This window comes from Thalassophryne amazonica, chromosome 15 (genome assembly GCF_902500255.1).
Source record: "Thalassophryne amazonica chromosome 15, fThaAma1.1, whole genome shotgun sequence".
NCBI classification, from domain to species: Eukaryota; Metazoa; Chordata; class Actinopteri; order Batrachoidiformes; family Batrachoididae; genus Thalassophryne; species Thalassophryne amazonica.
The window spans coordinates 14,344,226-14,360,530 of NC_047117.1; the positions used below are offsets into that span (position 1 = coordinate 14,344,226).

At 42.6% G+C, this 16,305-nt stretch overlaps 1 protein-coding gene across 3 annotated transcripts in view; it reads left to right on the plus strand.

Moving 5' to 3' along the window:
• The window catches only part of radil (Ras association and DIL domains), an 83,250-nt gene that overhangs the window by 54,348 nt on the left and 12,597 nt on the right, over nt 1-16,305 (plus strand). For 2 of the 3 annotated variants that reach the window (XM_034187719.1, XM_034187720.1), the window contains 4 exons: nt 487-659; nt 3,472-3,622; nt 5,114-5,340; nt 6,005-6,359. In XM_034187719.1, coding sequence (XP_034043610.1) covers nt 487-659; nt 3,472-3,622; nt 5,114-5,340; nt 6,005-6,352 — 899 coding nt within the window. In that variant the 3' untranslated portion in view covers nt 6,353-6,359. Of the gene's footprint in view, nt 1-486; nt 660-3,471; nt 3,623-5,113; nt 5,341-6,004; nt 6,360-16,305 lie in introns of those variants that run through there. The other variant, XM_034187721.1, reaches the window with a different exon arrangement.

Genomic DNA, 16,305 nt, shown 5'->3' on the forward strand with positions numbered 1-16,305 from the left:
ATTACAGTGCCCTCAGAATGCTGATGGCATTTATTTATTCTTAATAATTTTTAAATTGTCAGCAGAGTTCCAAATTCCCACTGAAGTAAGCATTCAGTGGGAATTCAGCATGAATTATGTTTGCACTGAGGTCATAGATTAACGTTGTGATAAACTGGCTCACCAGCTTCACACGCATGTAGAGCGATTACCTGGCTAAGTTTGTAGTGTTGTGATTGAGAGGACGTTAGTGCAAACATAAGGCAGTAAAACATGAAGCCGGTCAGCTGAGTCCCTCTGCTGTCCAACATTTGTATCCTGAGAAGAGGATGCTGGTCACTGTTTCTGTTGTTTCAGGGACTTTGACAAAAATGCAGTTATAAACTCTAAGTGTGTATACACACACAGACACACAATACATATTCTGCTACTTTGTCTGACTTGCGCACATCAATCATTAAATTTACTGCAGTATTCGTGTGTGTGTGTGTGTGTGTGGGCATGCAGGACCATCTCATGGTTGGTTCCAGCGTTCTAAGGTGTTACAGATCCAGGCATGTTTACGGATGGTTATGGAATGGGCCAACAGGTCCGGCCTGGGACATCTGGCTGACAAATTTTTCACCAAACTTAACAGCACTGTGTCAGTTTTGGCCACGCCCTCCCAACAGCTCACACAGGTAACACACACACACACACACACACACACACACAGTCTCACACAGAATCTTTGCTTTTTTTTATTGCCGAAACAGTTTAGTAACAATAATGATGATTATAATATGAACAGTTGTTATCATTTTTGTAATTAATTTAGTAATGAACAATGTCATAATTACTTACAATTAGAATTATAACTGAGGCTGCTGAGCAGAAGGCTCTGTGGGACATAGTCTGGGGGCCAATTCTGTTATTGGAAAGTCAGCTAATGGCTCTCGCAGACAACCTGTATAGCATCTTTAATGCACTCTTATAGATGTGTTCTAGGTAGGTTGTCACCTCTTAACAGGGCTTGAGAGTAATACTTTGACTGTTACAACACAGGATGCACCAGTTAAAGTATTCACAGCACTTCATTTTTTCCACATTTTGTTATGTTACAACCTTATTCCAAAATGGATGAAATTCTTTTTTTTTTCCTCAAAATTACACACAATACTCCATAATGGCAATGTGAAAATGTTTTTTTGGGGTTTTTTTTTTTAGATTTTTACAGATTTATTAAAAATAAAAAAAAACCCTAAGAAATCACACGTACATAAGTATTCACAGCCTTTGCCGTGAAACTCAGAATTGAGTTCAGGTGCATCCTGTTTCCACTGATCGTCCTTCAGATGTTTCTACAGCTTAATTGGAGTCCACCTGGGGTAAATTCATTTGATTGGACATGATTTGGAAAAGCACACACCTGTCTACATATACGGGCTCAGACAGGCTTGTCACGAGGCACAAATCTGGGGAAGGTACAGAAACATTTCTGCTGCTTCAAAGGTCTCAATGAGCACAGTGGCCTACTGGCCTCTATCATCCTTAAATGGAAGATGTTTGGATCCACCAGGACTCTTCTTAGAGCTGGCCACCTGTCTAAAATGAGTGACCAGGGATGAAGGGCCTTAGTCATGGAGGTAACCAAGAACTGGATGGTCACTCTGTCAGAGCTCCAGTATTCCTCTGCGGAGCGAGGAGAACCTTCCAGAAGATCAACCATCTCTGCAGCAATCCACCAATCAGGCCTACATGGTAGAGTGACCAGAAGGAAGCCACTCCTTAATAAAAGGCACATGGCAGCCCATCTGGAATTTGCCAAAAGGCACCTGAATGACTCTCAGACTATGAGAAACAAAATTCTGTGGTCTGATGAGATAAAGATTAAACTCTTTGGCATGAATGCCAGGTGTCATGTTTGGAGGAAACCAGGCACCATCCCTACAGTGAAGTATGGTGGTGGCAGCATCATGGTGTGGGGATGTTTTTCAGTGGCAGGAACTGGGAGACTAGTCAGGATTGAGGGAAAGATGAATGCAGTAATGTACAGAGACATCCTGGATGAAAACCTGTTCCAAAGCACTCTTGACCTTAGACTGGGGCGACGGTTCATCTTTCAGCAGGACAATGACCCAAAACACACAGCCAAGATATCAAAGGAGTGGCTTCAGGACAACTCTGTGAATGTCCTTGCGTGGCCCAGACCTGAACCCGATTCAACATCTCTGGAGAGATCTGAAAATGGCTGTGCATCAACGCTCCCCATCCAACCTGATGGAGCTTGAGAGGTGCTGCAAAGAGGGATAGACAAAACTGTCCAAAGATAGGTGCACCAAGCTTATGGCATCATATTCAAGAAGACTTGCAGCTGTAATTGCTGCCAATTGTAGCTGGCACATACTAAGTAGTCATCTAGTTCTACATCTTTGAACCACAGAACCTGTCCAGGCCCGTTGTGTGGGTTTAAGGACAGTGACAGAAACTGTGTGTGTGTGTGTGTGTGTGTGTGTGTGTGTGTGTGTGTGTGTGTGTGTGTGTGTGTGTGTGTGTGTGTGTGTGTGTGTGTGTGTGTGTGTGTGTGTGTGTGTGTGTGTGTGTGTGTGTGTGTGTGTGTGTGTGTAGAAGATGACAGCTATTTTGCACTGGGACATGGATGTCCTCATTGAACTTGGTCCAAGAACTTGATAATTACTAAGAGTATTAAAGACAACAAACAGGATTCTACGAACCTTTGTTAAGAGTGAAGTTAAAATTAAATATTTGTAAATGCATCTATGTCATGTCATATTGCTAATTCCACATACTCCAGCAGGACGTTACTGTTGTTAGTCTCAGTTGATCATTGCATATTAAAAAACTAAGACTGGTAGATGTATCTGTTTCTTAGAACCAGCATTTAAATTTATCCTACGAGATGTGGTCCATAAAAATGCCCTAAATTCTTAGCAATGTTTGCCTAATGTTTCTTTATGTAACCTTTGTGCTTTAAGCTTCAAACACCATATCAACTTTAAAATTTAATGCATTGCAGCTGTGTGATTTTTAACCAGATTGTCTGATCGACTTCACACTACAGTATCCAGCCCAATGAGTCTGTGTAGGACTGTCCGTCACTCTCTCATTCTCTTTCTTTGTGCCTGTCTTTCTTCATGTGTTTCTCTGTCTCTCCCATTCTGTCTTTTTCTTCTGTCAATCCATTTCTCTGTCTCTTCCAGTCTGTTTGTCCGTCTGTCTTTGTCTTTTTCCTGTCTCTATCTCTCTGTCTCTTTGCCTGTTTTTTTTTTCTCTCACTCTCTCTCCATGTGTGTGGTTCTTTCTTTCTTTCTCCATTTTTCTGATATCTGTGAAAAATTGAGCAATGACCAATGTGCAGTTGTCAGCACATTGTGTGACGCCCTTTGGTTTTGGGCTGAGTGGAAATAACATAAAATGACCTCTGGTGCTGCACACTCATGCGTTTGTTTATTTCACTTTGACTCTGTCCGTTTTCCTCTTGTGTTTCTGTAGCTGAGCTGGCGAGCGATATCCAGCAAACATACGACTCTGAAACCTGTCCAGCTGCACAGAATTCTCACTCAGTACCAGCTCACTGCAGAGATCGGACCTGTGGCAGCATGGCAGCCCAGCAGTGAGGACGAGGCTTACATATACAGAACAGGTAAATGCCTGTGCCAGTGTGTGACCTTTAGCCTCTTGGTATGTACTACCCTGTATTTATCACCAATTATCTATATTATAATAGCCAAGTGGCCTCTGTGTGCATGTGTGTGTGCATGTGTATGGCTTCAGTCACGCAGAAACTGGGGAGAGCTGCCATTTGCCATTTGATATGTTTATGTGTTTTGGGTCAAGGATGAACACTGCAAAAACGGAAAGTTGATAGGACAAATATTTTTGGAGAAATTAGCAATTTTAGCTAACCAGTAAACAATGGATGCTGTGCTGCAATGCATCATGGGAGTTCAGGGTTTTAAATGTTGTTATTGTGGTTCATTAGTTTAACAGTGTTGTGAGTGGTGGTGTTTTGTGTTTTTGTAGTTCAGTTGGTTTAGTCAGTTTAGTTAGTTTAGTTTTGTTGCTGGTACTATAAGTGGTTTGCTGGTACTACTGTGTTTGATGTCTTCCGCCACCATCTCTGTGTCTAAAATTAGAAGCATGCATGGGCATGTTGAAGCACTGTGCGTCCTGTGCGCAGAGCTGTGATGTCCAGTGAAGACTCTATGTGTGGTCCACCTGTTACACATGGAGACAGTTATTCTTAAAGAATAAACCACAAAATGAAGTTAAATATGCCAAACCTTTAGAATGAATTACTTCGTAAAATTGATGTATTACTATTATTATTCTAGTAATAAATACATTTTAAGAAGTAATTCATTCTAAATGTTTTAACATGGGGGGTGGCCAAGTGATTAGTGTGCTTGGTTTCAGTGCGGAAGGTTCCCGGTTCAAACCCCACCCCTGCCGCATTTCTCCATGTAATGTGGAGTTGCGTCAGGAAGGGCATTCGATGTAAAACTTGTGCCAGTTCAACATGCAGATCCACCTCAGATTTGCTGTGGCCACCCTGAGTGCAAACAAGGGAGCAGCCAAAGGGTCTTACTTTTTATTACTATTATTATTCTGTGCAGCCTATGTGCCCAAACAGCAGTTTTACAAATGCTGTAAGTCAACGGCAAGGTTTCACACTCTCAAAGTGCAGGTGCTGTCAGCGTTCCTTTTGACAAATGATATCATGTATGCAAACATCACCTATTTGCATGTTCCCTCTCAGAATGTTGCATATTCAGGTAGACAAACAATAAATTGCTTATTCTTAAAGGCCAACGTGCTAAATGGACATTGACAGATGTTGTCCTTGTTGCACACTCTTAGTAACTCAGCCTGCAGGGGTATTTCCAAGTGCAGTGGTGTTTGCGCACGTCTTTACACACTCAGACCTTCAGGAAATCAGATGTTGTAGGTGAGTTTGAACATTGCACTGATCGCACCACATGCAAACATGTTCATGGGGTTCCGGCTTTAGGTCACGGGGTGGTGGGTGCTGTGGCCTGTTGATTCCTGACTGCTGAAACTGCTTGATGACATTTAGATATAAGCGCCATAGCTGTAAAACGGTTGCACATTGTGTATGCGTGTGTGTGTTCAGTGGACCTCCTGGAGAGTTTTGAGAACCACCCCCCTATCGTGTTGCCCAGTGCTGGCTTCAGAGTGGACCTGGACAGCGAGTGCGTAGAAGACAGCATCTACAGACAGCTGCTCTACATTCGCCACTTCCTCTGGGGGCTGCGCACCAAGATGCAAACACACTGTAGCGCGCCAGCTGTGCACACACACTCTAACGGAACCAATACAGCGGACTGGCCAGAGGTTCAGGTTAGAAAAGATGCTCACACGTTAGTATTAAACACAACCATGTACTTCAGCATATCGTTGTGACTTCTTCATAATCCCATAAATGAAAGACAAAAGCCTTCTCACCAAACCACACATATGCACACATGAAAACCTAGACATGGTTAAATCATGGTTAATCTGATTAGTCTTTAGGCTGTCTAATTAGTGGGAACAGCTGACTAGACCATAATCCCCGCTCTTACTGCACCCTCGTACACTGAGAAGTGTATATACATTCTCCCATACGTCTAAATGGTATGGTTGAGTCAGTTAGAATAAAGATGTATTTATACATTGTGCTGATGTGTTGCTTGTACGACTAAGCACTGAAAGCAGATGAAAGCAGAAGACAATTCAAATGCTCAAGGTAGTCTAGAGGTTTTCACAAGTTCTTTTGATCTGACAGTCAAAGACCTGAACCAGTTGGACACAAATATTAGTCAGTCTATATGGGACTGGGTCAGTTCAGGTTGTTGCCACACAAATGAAAATGTTCTGTGCATCCAGGACTGTGGGAAAACTGATGTCTTCTTCGTGTGCTATCATTTGCATTTTCTCTACAATGTTACATAGAGTGGATGAGTTCATGAGGCATCAGTCAAAAAAATAAAATAATGTCCTGTTTTTGTCTCATTCCACACAGAGAGAGTTGTTGGCCCCAGTCCACAGCAGTCCCCGCACTGGGAGTACTGGAGATGAGGTAACAGCAGACACGTGTGAGGAGAGGGTACGGGACAGATCCTCCGGCCAATTGCATTGCAATCTGAGAAGGAATGGTGCCACCCACCATCCTAGAACAGCAAATCCAGATCCTTCTTGCCTCTTGACCCCTCCCAATACCCCACTGTACCCAGAGGGAGGTGGAGGTCCTGGTTCCATCATAGGCTCCAATACCCAGACTAACGGCTGCTCTGGCAGAACTGTGGCAGAATGTAAAAAGGCCAACGGACTCATCGCCAATGGACTCGAGGGTAAGATGAGGACAGAATAATAGAAACACCTGCTTAGTGGAATGAATTAAATACATTTTCTTTACATCATTCGACCATGAAGCTGTGACTAGAGTAGGAACAGGCAAACGATTTTTACATAGACTCCAATCCCAGCTGATGACATTTATACACCCTTCACATTGGTCATGGTGTCTTGGTGGCTTCCCTCACCAGGTTTCACTCTTGGATTTTGACACGTAGCTGTAACATGTTGCGATACACAGATTAAAAAAAGAAGCACTTTGCCATCATCCAAATATATAAGGACCCAACTGTCAAATTTTAATGATGAATTGTTTAAAGTTCTACATTCATCATGCAGAACCTGATCGGGCTGATGGTAAAGAGGAAATGAGGAGCCAAGAAAACATTTGTTCTGGCTGATGTTAAAATTCTACACAAATGTTTTCCTTGGCTCCTCATTTCCTCTTTACCATCAGCCCGATCAGGTTCTGCATGATGAATGTAGAACTTTAACAATTCATCATTAAAATTTGACAGTTGGGTCCTTATATATTTGGATGATGGCAAAGTGCTTCTTTTTTTAATCTGTGTATCGCAACATGTTACAGCTACGTGTCAAAATCCAAGAGTGAAACCTGGTGAGGGAAGCCACCAAGACACCATGACCAATGTGAAGGTGTATAAATGTCATCAGCTGGGATTGGAGTCTATGTAAAACTCGTTTGCCTGTTCCTACTCTAGTCACAGCTTCATGGTCGAATGATGTAAAGAAAATGTATTTAATTCATTCCACTAAGCAGGTGTTTCTATTATTCTGTCCTCATCTTACCCTCGAGTCCATTGGCGATGAGTCCGTTGGCCTTTTTACATTCTGCCACAGTTCTGCCAGAGCAGCCGTTAGTCTGGGTATTGGAGCCTATGATGGAACCAGGACCTCCACCTCCCTCTGGGTACAGTGGGGTATTGGGAGGGGTCAAGAGGCAAGAAGGATCTGGATTTGCTGTTCTAGGATGGTGGGTGGCACCATTCCTTCTCGATTGCAATGCAATTGGCCGGAGGATCTGTCCCGTACCCTCTCCTCACACGTGTCTGCTGTTACCTCATCTCCAGTACTCCCAGTGCGGGGACTGCTGTGGACTGGGGCCAACAACTCTCTCTGTGTGGAATGAGACAAAAACAGGACATTATTTTATTTTTTTGACTGATGCCTCATGAACTCATCCACTCTATGTAACATTGTAGAGAAAATGCAAATGATAGCACACGAAGAAGACATCAGTTTCCCACAGTCCTGGATGCACAGAACATTTTCATTTGTGTGGCAACAACCTGAACTGACCCAGTCCCATATAGACTGACTAATATTTGTGTCCAACTGGTTCAGGTCTTTGACTGTCAGATCAAAAGAACTTGTGAAAACCTCTAGACTACCTTGAGCATTTGAATTGTCTTCTGCTTTCATCTGCTTTCAGTGCTTAGTCGTACAAGCAACACATCAGCACAATGTATAAATACATCTTTATTCTAACTGACTCAACCATACCATTTAGACGTATGGGAGAATGTATATACACTTCTCAGTGTACGAGGTGCAGTAAGAGCGGGGATTATGGTCTAGTCAGCTGTTCCCACTAATTAGACAGCCTAAAGACTAATCAATTAACCATGATTTAACCATGTCTAGGTTTTCATGTGTGCATATGTGTGGTTTGGTGAGAAGGCTTTTGTCTTTCATTTATGGGATTATGAAGAAGTCACAACGATATGCTGAAGTACATGGTTGTGTTTAATACTAACGTGTGAGCATCTTTTCTAACCTGAACCTCTGGCCAGTCCGCTGTATTGGTTCCGTTAGAGTGTGTGTGCACAGCTGGCGCGCTACAGTGTGTTTGCATCTTGGTGCGCAGCCCCCAGAGGAAGTGCGAATGTAGCAGCTGTCTGTAGATGCTGTCTTCTACGCACTCGCTGTCCAGGTCCACTCTGAAGCCAGCACTGGGCAACACGATAGGGGGGTGGTTCTCAAAACTCTCCAGGAGGTCCACTGAACACACACACGCATACACAATGTGCAACCGTTTTACAGCTATGGCGCTTATATCTAAATGTCATCAAGCAGTTTCAGCAGTCAGGAATCAACAGGCCACAGCACCCACCACCCCGTGACCTAAAGCCGGAACCCCATGAACATGTTTGCATGTGGTGCGATCAGTGCAATGTTCAAAACTCACCTACAACATCTGATTTCCTGAAGGTCTGAGTGTGTAAAGACGTGCGCAAACACCACTGCACTTGAAATACCCCTGCAGGCTGAGTTACTAAGAGTGTGCAACAAGGACAACATCTGTCAATGTCCATTTAGCACGTTGGCCTTTAAGAATAAGCAATTTATGTTTGTCTACCTGAATATGCAACATTCTGAGAGGGAACATGCAAATAGGTGATGTTTGCATACATGATATCATTTGTCAAAAGGAACGCTGACAGCACCTGCACTTTGAGTGTGAAACCTTGCCGTTGACTTACAGCATTTGTAAAACTGCTGTTTGGGCACATAGGCTGCACAGAATAATATAGTAATAAAAAGTAAGACCCTTTGGCTGCTCCCTTGTTTTGCACTCAGGGTGGCCACAGCAAATCTGAGGTGGATCTGCATGTTGAACTGGCACAAGTTTTACATCGAATGCCCTTCCTGACGCAACTCCACATTACATGGAGAAATGCGGCAGGGGTGGGGTTTGAACCGGGAACCTTCCGCACTGAAACCAAGCACACTAATCACTTGGCCACCCCCCATGTTAAACATTTAGAATGAATTACTTCTTAAATGTATTTATTACTAGAATAATAATAGTAATACATCAATTTTACGAAGTAATCATTCTAAAGGTTTGGCATATTTAACTTCATTTGTGGTTTATTCTTTAAGAATAACTGTCTCCATGTGTAACAGGTGGACCACACATAGTCTTCACTGGACATCACAGCTCTGCGCACAGGACGCACAGTGCTTCAACATGCCCATGCATGCTTCTAATTTTAGACACAGAGATGGTGGCGGAAGACATCAAACACAGTAGTACCAGCAAACCACTTATAGTACCAGCAACAAAACTAAACTAACTAAACTGACTAAACCAACTGAACTACAAAAACACAAAACACCACCACTCACAACACTGTTTAAACTAATGAACCACAATAACAACATTTAAAACCCTGAACTCCCATGATGCATTGCAGCACAGCATCTTGTTTACTGGTTAGCTAAAATTGCTAATTTCTCCAAAAATATTTGTCCTATCACTTTCCGTTTTTGCAGTGTTCATCCTTGACCCAAAACACATAAACATATCAAATGGCAAATGGCAGCTCTCCCCAGTTTCTGCGTGACTGAAGCCATACACATGCACACACGCACACAGAGGCCACTTGGCTATTAAATATATAATTGTGATAAATACAGGGTAGTACATACCAAGAGGCTAAAGGTCACACACTGGCACAGGCATTTACCTGTTCTGTATATGTAAGCCTCGTCCTCACTGCTGGGCTGCCATGCTGCCACAGGTCCGATCTCTGCAGTGAGCTGGTACTGAGTGAGAATTCTGTGCAGCTGGACAGGTTTCAGATCGTATGTTTGCTGGATATCGCCGCCAGCTCAGCTACAGAAACACAAGAGGAAAACGGACAGAGTCAAAGTGAAATAAACAAACGCATGAGTGTGCAGCACCAGAGGTCATTTTATGTTATTTCCACTCAGCCCAAAACCAAAGGGCGTCACACAATGTGCTGACAACTGCACATTGGTCATTGCTCAATTTTTCACAGATATCAGAAAAATGGAGAAAGAAGAGAACCACACACATGGAGAGAGAGTGAGAGAAAAAAAAAACAGGCAAAGAGACAGAGAGATAGAGACAGGAAAAAGACAAAGACAGACGGACAACAGACTGGAAGAGACAGAGAAATGGATTGACAGAAGAAAAAGACAGAATGGGAGAGACAGAGAAACACATGAAGAAAGACAGGCACAAAGAAAGAGAATGAGAGAGTGACGGACAGTCCTACACAGACTCATTGGGCTGGATACTGTAGTGTGAAGTCGATCAGACAATCTGGTTAAAAATCACACAGCTGCAATGCATTAAATTTTAAAGTTGATATGGTGTTTGAAGCTTAAAGCACAAAGGTTACATAAAGAAACATTAGGCAAACATTGCTAAGAATTTAGGGCATTTTTATGGACCACATCTCGTAGGATAAATTTAAATGCTGGTTCTAAGAAACAGATACATCTACCAGTCTTAGTTTTTTATATGCAATGATCAACTGAGACTAACAACAGTAACGTCCTGCTGGAGTATGTGGAATTAGCATATGACTGACATAGATGCATTTACAAATATTTAATTTTAACTTCACTCTTAACAAAGGTTCGTAGAATCCTGTTTGTTGTCTTTAATACTCTTAGTAATTATCAAGTTCTTGGACCAAGTTCAATGAGGACATCCATGTCCCAGTGCAAAATAGCTGTCATCTTCTACACACACACACACACACACACCACACACACACACACACACACACACACAACACACACACACACACACACACACACACACACACACACACACACACACACACACACACCCACACACACACACACACACACACACACAGTTTCTGTCACTGTCCTTAAACCCACACAACGGGCCTGGACAGGTTCTGTGGTTCAAGATGTAAACTAGATGACTACTTAGTATGTGCCAGCTACAATTGGCAGCAATTACAGCTGCAAGTCTTCTGAATATGATGCCATAAGCTTGGTGCACCTATCTTTGGACAGTTTTGTCTATCCCTCTTGCAGCACCTCTCAAGCTCCATCAGGTTGGATGGGGCGTTGATGCACAGCCATTTTCAGATCTCTCCAGAGATGTTGAATCGGGTTCAGGTCTGGGCCACGCAAGGACATTCACAGAGTGTCCTGAAGCCACTCCTTTGATATCTTGGCTGTGTGTTTTGGGTCATTGTCCTGCTGAAAGATGAACCGTCGCCCCAGTCTAAGGTCAAGAGTGCTTTGGAACAGGTTTTCATCCAGGATGTCTCTGTACATTACTGCATTCATCTTTCCCTCAATCCTGACTAGTCTCCCAGTTCCTGCCACTGAAAAACATCCCCACACCATGATGCTGCCACCACCATACTTCACTGTAGGATGTGCCTGGTTTCCTCCAAACATGACACCTGCATTCATGCCAAGAGTTTAATCTTTATCTCATCAGACCACAGAATTTGTTTCTCATAGTCTGAGAGTCATTCAGTGCCTTTTGGCAAATTCCGATGGGCTGCCATGTGCCTTTTATTAAGGAGTGGCTTCCTTCTGGTCACTCTACCATGTAGGCCTGATTGGGGATTGCTGCAGAGATGGTTGATCTTCTGGAAGGTTCTCCTCGCTCCGCAGAGGAATACTGGAGCTCTGACAGAGTGACCATCAGTTCTTGGTTACCTCCATGACTAAGGCCCTTCATCCCTGGTCACTCATTTTAGACAGGTGGCCAGCTCTAGAAGATCCTGGTGGATCCAAACATCTTCCATTTAAGGATGATAGAGGCCAGTAGGCCACTGTGCTCATTGAGACCTTTGAAGCGCGCAGAAATGTTTCTGTACCTTCCCCATATTGTGCCTCGTTGACAAGCCTGTCTGAGCCCGTATATGTAGACAGGTGTGCTTTTCCAAATCATGTCCAATCAAATGAATTTACCCCAGGTGGACTCCAATTAAGCTGTAGAAACATCTGAAGGACGATCAGTGGAAACAGGATGCACCTGAACTCAATTCTGAGTTTCACGGCAAAGGCTGTGAATACTTATGTACGTGTGATTTCTTAGGGTTTTTTTTTATTTTTAATAAATCTGTAAAAATCTAAAAAAAAAAAACCCCAAAAAAACATTTTCACATTGCCATTATGGAGTATTGTGTGTAATTTTGAGGAAAAAAAAAAGAATTTCATCCATTTTGGAATAAGGTTGTAACATAACAAAATGTGGAAAAAATGAAGTGCTGTGAATACTTTAACTGGTGCATCCTGTGTTGTAACAGTCAAAGTATTACTCTCAAGCCCTGTTAAGAGGTGACAACCTACCTAGAACACATCTATAAGAGTGCATTAAAGATGCTATACAGGTTGTCTGCGAGAGCCATTAGCTGACTTTCCAATAACAGAATTGGCCCCCAGACTATGTCCCACAGAGCCTTCTGCTCAGCAGCCTCAGTTATAATTCTAATTGTAAGTAATTATGACATTGTTCATTACTAAATTAATTACAAAATGATAACAACTGTTCATATTATAATCATCATTATTGTTACTAAACTGTTTCGGCAATAAAAAAAAGCAAAGATTCTGTGTGAGACTGTGGGTGTGTGTGTGTGTGTGTGTGTTGTGTACCTGTGTGAGCTGTTGGAGGCGTGGCCAAACTGACACAGTGCTGTTAAGTTTGGTGAAAAATTTGTCAGCCAGATGTCCCAGGCCGGACCTGTTGGCCCATTCCCCATCCGTAAACATGCCTGGATCTGTAACACCTTAGAACGCTGGAACCAACCATGAGATGGTCCTGCATGCCCACACACACACACACCACGAATACTGCAGTAAATTTAATGATTGATGTGCCAAGTCAGACAAAGTAGCAGAATATGTTTGTGTGTCTGTGTGTGTATACACACTTAGAGTTTATAACTGCATTTTTGTCAAAGTCCCTGAAACACAGAAACAGTGACCAGCATCCTCTTCTCAGGATACAAATGTTGGACAGCAGAGGACTCAGCTGACCGGCTTCATGTTTTACTGCCTTATGTTTGCACTAACGTCCTCTCAATCACAACACTACAAACTTAGCCAGTAATCGCTCTACATGCGTGTGAAGCTGGTGAGCCAGTTTATCACAACGTTAATCTATGACCTCAGTGCAAACATAATTCATGCTGAATTCCCACTGAATGCTTACTTCAGTGGGAATTTGGAACTCTGCTGACAATTTAAAAATTATTAAGAATAAATAAATGCCATCAGCATTCTGAGGGCACTGTAATCTCTGAGGATGCTCTGAGAAATGGGATGTGAGCCGCTCTCCTCAGTAACCCCTAACCTGCACATTTTTTCATCTTCTCCTGCTTTGCCAAAGCTGATTAGCTCATTCAGGTGTTGTGCTCCACCAATCAAGAACTACTAGACACCCAAATGAGCTAATCAGCTTTTAGCAGAGCAGGGAGGGATGTAAATGTGCAGGTTCAGCGTCCCTGAGGACCAGAACTGAGAATCACAGTGTTAGAGGATATGTTAGCAAGTGACACTAGTGACCTTCATCCTGATTGAGAGTAAAGAAAACACTGTGAATCTCCAACTGACCCCTCGTCCTATCACAGTCATTCAACACAGTCAGCTACCAGTGAGATCACAAAGGTGGTAAAAAAGCTGAGGGCAGGAACATCCATAGTCCAGCAGATCACAGAATATTTGCAGAGGAATCCTTCAAATCTGGTTACAAGCACCAAAGTTTGACTGTGTATACCTTTTGCTACATATTTTAGAAAAATAACATTAGCCATTTGAATTTTCAATAGGGGGCCAAGTAGGGGTCAATTGAAGAACTGCATAGGGGTCAAAATGTTCCAATCATATTAAAAGCTATACCACATTATGTGTCTGATCACAAAGATTACAAAAGGTATAGTTTGGACTATCTGTGACTGAATGTTCTAGAGTTACGGGGTAAAAACAGCAAGCATGGTGACAAAGGTCACTTTCAGCTGGACAGGGTCAAAAGTTAAAGCTGCTCTAATTATGGTAAAACATGTTGCAAATGACTGGTTGAGTTAGTAGGATTTTAAAAGGAAAAGTTTGCACCATGTGTCATGCTAGTTATCATGTTACAGGGTAACATATGTCACATGTCATAGAATCCAATGGACACTGACATTGTTTGACCTTTAGTTTGGAGACCAAACATTCAACACAGTCAGAACTATTCCATTTGTTAATCCTATTAGTTCAACCAATAATTTGCACCATGTTTTACCATAATTGGAGCAACTTTAACTTTTGACCCCTGTACAAACTGAAAGTGACCTTTGTCACCATGCTTGCTGTTTTTACCCCATAACTCCAGAAGTAGAGAGCTTGAATCTTCGACTGGACTGGGTTGCTTGACACAAGGACGTTTCGCTTCAAATCACAGAAGCTTCCTCAGCTAAAATTCTTGCTCTGGTAGTCTGATTCTGTCTTGACTCTTGTAGAGAAGAATAAACAGAAGTACAAAAGCTGGAGTTTTAAACCTAACCAGACCCCTCCTAGGAGAGGCAGACTGCTAGGCTAGTGACTAAACAATAGCGCTAATTAGCACCTATTGTGCTCTAGTTAGCACCCTCCTAATGACAGGGCAGCTGTCTCCTAATGATGGACGGAGCCTCTCCTGATGGCTCCCTTGACGACTCCTGATGACGTGAATGACTCATTACCATGAACAAAAGACTGAAACTGCTTTGACCTGAGTACCCCATTGTAAACAGGGGACAAAGCGTGTCTCAGACCCCCTCCCCGTTAAGGCTGGGTTTCAACTGTTTCACATAGAATGCCTCCTTGACCCCTCTCTCAAACCATTTCTTCTCTCGGCTAAGATTTTAACTTCCTTGTCCTCAAACGTGTGGTTAGTGTCTTTAAGGTGGAGATGAACTGCATACTGAGGTCCACTGGCGCCCTCTCTGGTGCTAGTATAGCCTTTTGTGTAAAGGTTGCTTAGTCTCACCTATGTAGTGTTCGTTACAGTTTTCCTGACATCTGATAGTACACTACATTGCTCTGTTTGTACTAGGGATCCTGTAACTAGGGTGATAACTAGGGATTATGGGGTACTCAGGTCAAAGCAGTTTCAGTCTTTTGTTCATGGTAATGAGTCATTCACGTCATCAGGAGAGTCGTCAAGGGAGCCATCAGGAGAGGCGTCCGTTCCATCATTATGAGAGACAGCTGCCCTATCATTAGGAGGGTGCTAACTAGAGGACAATAGGTGCTAATTAGCGCTATTGTTTAGTCACTAGCCCGCAGCAGTCTGCCTCTCCTTAGGAGGGGTCTGGTTAGGTTTAAAACTCCAGCTTTTGTAGCTTCTGTTTATTCTTCTCTACAAGAGTCAAGACAGAATTCAGACTACCAGAGCAAGAATTTTAGCTGAGGAAGCTTCTGCGATTTGAAGCGAAACGTCCTTGTGTCAAGCAACCCAGTCCAGTCGAAGATTCAAGCTCTCTACTTCTGGAGTTATGGGGTAAAAACAGCAAGAATGGTGACAAAGGTCAGTTTCAGTTTGTACAGGGGTCAAAAGTTAAAGTTGCTCCAGTTTTGGTAAAACATGGTGCAAATTATTGGTTGAACTAATAGGATTAACAAATGGAATAGTTCTGACTGTGTTGAATGTTTGGTCTCCAAACTAAAGGTCAAACAATGTCAGTGTCCATTGGATTCTATGACATGTGACATATGTTACCCTGTAACATGATAACTAAGCATGACACATGGTGCAAACTTTTCCTTTTTAAAATCCTACTAACTCAACCAGTCATTTGCAACATGTTTTACCATAATTAGAGCAGCTTTAACTTTTGACCCCTGTCCAGCTGAAAGTGACCTTTGTCACCATGCTTGCTGTTTTTACCCCGTAACTCTAGAACATTCAGTCACAGATAGTCCACACTATACCTTTTTGTAATCTTTGTGATCAGACACATAATGTGGTATAGCTTTTAATATGATTGGAACATTTTTTGACCCCTATGCAGTTCTTCAATTGACCCCTACTTGGCCCCCTATTGAAAATTCAAATGGCTAATGTTATTTTTCTAAAATATGTAGCAAAAGGTATACACAGTCAAACTTTGGTGCTTGTAACCAGATTTGAAGGATTCCTCTGCAAATATTCTGTGATCTGCTGGACTATGG